At 42.7% G+C, this 3576-nt stretch overlaps 1 protein-coding gene across 1 annotated transcript in view; it reads right to left on the bottom strand.

Moving 5' to 3' along the window:
- Nucleotides 1–250: 250 nt before the first annotated feature.
- itih5 (inter-alpha-trypsin inhibitor heavy chain 5) overlaps nt 251–3576 on the bottom strand; it is a 16200-nt gene continuing 12874 nt past the window's right edge. Inside the window, exons 12-14 of the mRNA XM_014018228.1 lie at nt 3140–3256; nt 2405–2782; nt 251–625 (exon numbers count right to left, since the gene is read on the bottom strand). Coding sequence (XP_013873682.1) covers nt 366–625; nt 2405–2782; nt 3140–3256 — 755 coding nt within the window. The 3' untranslated portion in view covers nt 251–365. The remainder of the gene's footprint in view (nt 626–2404; nt 2783–3139; nt 3257–3576) is intronic.

Here is a 3576-nt window from a genome sequence, read left to right as displayed (position 1 = left end):
TGTGCTCTCCAGCCCCGTGACCCCCTGGCTGATGACAGGGGGTGGGGGCACAGAGCGGCGCTTTAAGCTTCGTGTCAGGACAGAGGCTTATACTGGTCTCTGTGGCAACCAGGTGTGACTGGCGACAGGCTGACGTAAAGGTTTGGTGTGTGAGAAAAACACAAATCGACGTTTTTCAGCCTCATAAATAAACATAGAGTTATGGGTTTATAAGATTTATTTATCCATATAAAACAATGAAAGTCACATATTAAAAACAAATGTATTTAATTAGAAATATTACAAAAATATATTTGAACGCAGTMATTTTTTTAAAATGTAGTTAGTGATTTAGTCAAATATTGATGGTGGAGTTTGTGACTGTCTCACACTTTATTAGTCCCATGAGGCCAGTCTCCTGTTTCGAACATGTGAGCCATTACATAGTCCTCATACTGTCCGTCTATTAGCTTGGCTGCATTGTTTCGGGCAAACCAGCAGTCCACGTTCTGCGTTCCGCTGTAGATCCTCCTGCTTTTGTGAACCACCGGCACTGAGCGGTCCTTCACCTTCAGGACCTGAAAGGGCTTCACGTCTCCCTGTTCAGGATGCTCGGCCAATCCAACCTCCTCATACAGGAACTGTCCTACAAGTYGAGCAAAAAGGATGGTTGTTGTTTTGGTCTTGCATTTTAAGTGTTTGAAAGATATCGACTGTTGTGATAACACTCCAACTACCTCCATGTCTTCTCTAACAACATCCTTACATGTCCTCTTTGTCTTTTTCCTGACAGCTACATCTCTAACGTCTTTCTACCAATATACCCACTGTCTGTCCTCTGGACATGTCCAAACTTCATCATCGTTCAACCTGTGCTGTACCTCTGATGATCTCRTTCCTAACCTTATCCATCCATGTCACTCCTTAAAATCTTTAGCTCTGCCACTTCCTGTTTAGACTTGTGTCCAAACCATTCAACATACACTCACTGGCCACTTTATTAGGTACACCTGTACAACTGCTCATTAAAGCAAATGTTGAATCAGCCAGTCACATGGCATCAACTCAATGTATTTAGACATTTAGACATGGCCAAGACGATCTGCTCCAGTTCAAACATAGCACAATGGGGAAGAAAGTTGATTTAGGTGACTGTGAACATGACATTGGTTGTTGGTGCCAGACGGGCTGGTTTGAGTATTTTAGAAACTGCTGATCTACTGGGATTTTCACCCACAACCATCTCTAGGGTTTACACAGAATGGTCCAAAAAAGAGAAAATATCCAGTGAGTGGCAGTTCTGTGGGCACAAATGTCTTGTTGATGCCAGAGGTCAGAGGAGAATGGCCAGACTGGTTTGAGCTGATAGAATGACAACAGTAACTCAAATAACCACTCGTTACAACCGAGGTGTGCAGAAGAGCTTATTGAACACACAACACGTCGAACCTTGAGGCAGATGGGCTACAGCAGCAGAAGACCACACCGGGTGCCACTCCTTTCAGCTAAGAACAGGAAACAGAGGCTACAATTTACACAAGCTCACCAAACTTGGACAATAGAAGATTGGAAAAACATTGCCTGGTCTGATGAGTCTCGATTTCTGCTGCGACATTCGGATGGTAGGGTCAGAATTTGGCGTCAACAACATGAAAGCATGGATCCATCCTGCCTTGTATCAATGGTTCAGGATGTTGGTGGTGGTGCAATGGTGTGGGGGATATTTTCCTGGCACACTTTGGGCCCATTATTGAGCATTGTGTCAATGCCACAGCCTGCCTGAGTATTGTTGCTGACCATGTCCATCCCTTTATGACCACAGTGTACCCATGTTCTGATGGCTACTTCCAGCAGGATAAAGCTCCGTGTCATATAGCGCGAATCATCTCAGACTGGTTTCTTGAACATGACAATGAGTTCACTGTACTTGAATGGCCTCTATAGTCACCAGATCTCAATCTAATAGAGCATCTTCAGGATGTGGTGGAACAGGAGATTCACATCATGGATGGGCAGCCGACAAATCTGAAGCAACTGTGTGATGCCATCCTGTCAATATGGACCAGACTCTCTGACGAATGTTTCCTGTACCTTGTTGAATCTATGCCACAAAGGATTAAGGCAGTTCTGAAGGCAAAGGGGTGTCCAACCCGGTTCTAGCAAGGTGTAACTAATAAAGTGGCCGGTGAGTGTAGTTGATCTCACTACTCTTGCAAACCTTTCCTTTGATCTTTGCTGCCATCTTTTTGTCACAAATMACTCCTGGAACTTTTCTCCATCCTGCCTGGAGTATCATTTGCACCTCCTTCTTGTGACAACAGATAATTAAAATAATTGAGTATACAGTAGATATATATATATTTACAGTGCAAGACAATGCTTTAGGCTTTTATAGTAGTCCCTAATTGTATTGATTAGATATTACCTAGCAGACCGTGACAGTTGTGTGAAAGTCCTGTGCTGTTGCCAATGTAGAACCCCAGATGGTCTCGCTGATAGGGAGCCGGGTTTTTGTACTGATGCAGCAGGATGACRAAGGTGATGTTCCCTCCGACTGTCACGGTCACGTTTGCCCGTCCTACGATGGCCACAGACAAGGCGCCGCTGTCCACGGTCACGGTGGAATGGCAGGGAAGAAYGATGCGGTCCCGTCCATCCAGGATGACTTTCTTAGACGTCACCTCAATGTATGAGCGTTTTGGATGATCCGCCACGATGGTGATGGTGCTGAAGTAGGTGCGCTGGTGCTTGTGGCTGCCTGGTGGAGCCGGGGCACCTATAAGCTTCCCATTGACTGTCACACCTTACAACACAGTAAAAAAACAATACAGTCAATAAAAATATTAGTCCTTCACAGATCTACAAGAAAAAACTTGAAGGCCTAATCTAACCAGCTTTGAGTGACAGGACATAACACACTAGATGGCTAAACTCCGGTATTTGTTACATTTGTATTTTTATATTTTTGTACAACCGCAACCAGCACGTTTATCGATAAGTTAAAGGAGCCTTTAATGACTTCATGAAATGTCACATCAGTGTTGCAGTGAGAGAAATACTAACATCATATATGGATTAGAAACAAAAATAGTAACTTATTGTCTATTCTTATGCAAAATTATCAATGTCTTTACTGTTTAATCATCATCATGAGACTTACCGGAGTACTTGTGGTCAGAAACCAGGCGGAGAACATGACCAGGCTCACCATTGATGTTAAAGCACACAGTTAACTTACTGAGGGGAAACTCCACCACAAAGTGAGGGTCACCGTCCGCTACAAGACAGTGACAGAAACAGTGTGTTGTAAAAGTTTAGAACAGATGAAGACACTATGAACAAAYAACAATAAGTAATCAAGACAGCTGTGACCAACATAAAGCTATTTATAATAATATRAGTCTGTTTAAAACTGAACATACTGCAAAGGTTCTGAAGTTTAAAAGTGCAGCATTTTTCTTTATTATGAATTTGGCATTACCTTTTACAGTAAGGTTATTGGTTTAAAGGGATCCCCAATTGGTTGTAACATAAGACTTTATTTGATAAACATTTATTTTAACTGCAAAATAAAGACTGTAAAAATACTGTAAGTTG

Source organism: Austrofundulus limnaeus, unplaced genomic scaffold (assembly GCF_001266775.1).
Source record: "Austrofundulus limnaeus strain Quisiro unplaced genomic scaffold, Austrofundulus_limnaeus-1.0 Scaffold187, whole genome shotgun sequence".
NCBI classification, from domain to species: Eukaryota; Metazoa; Chordata; class Actinopteri; order Cyprinodontiformes; family Rivulidae; genus Austrofundulus; species Austrofundulus limnaeus.
Note: the sequence above shows the minus strand (reverse complement) of the source record. Positions and strands in the feature narration are given on the sequence as shown.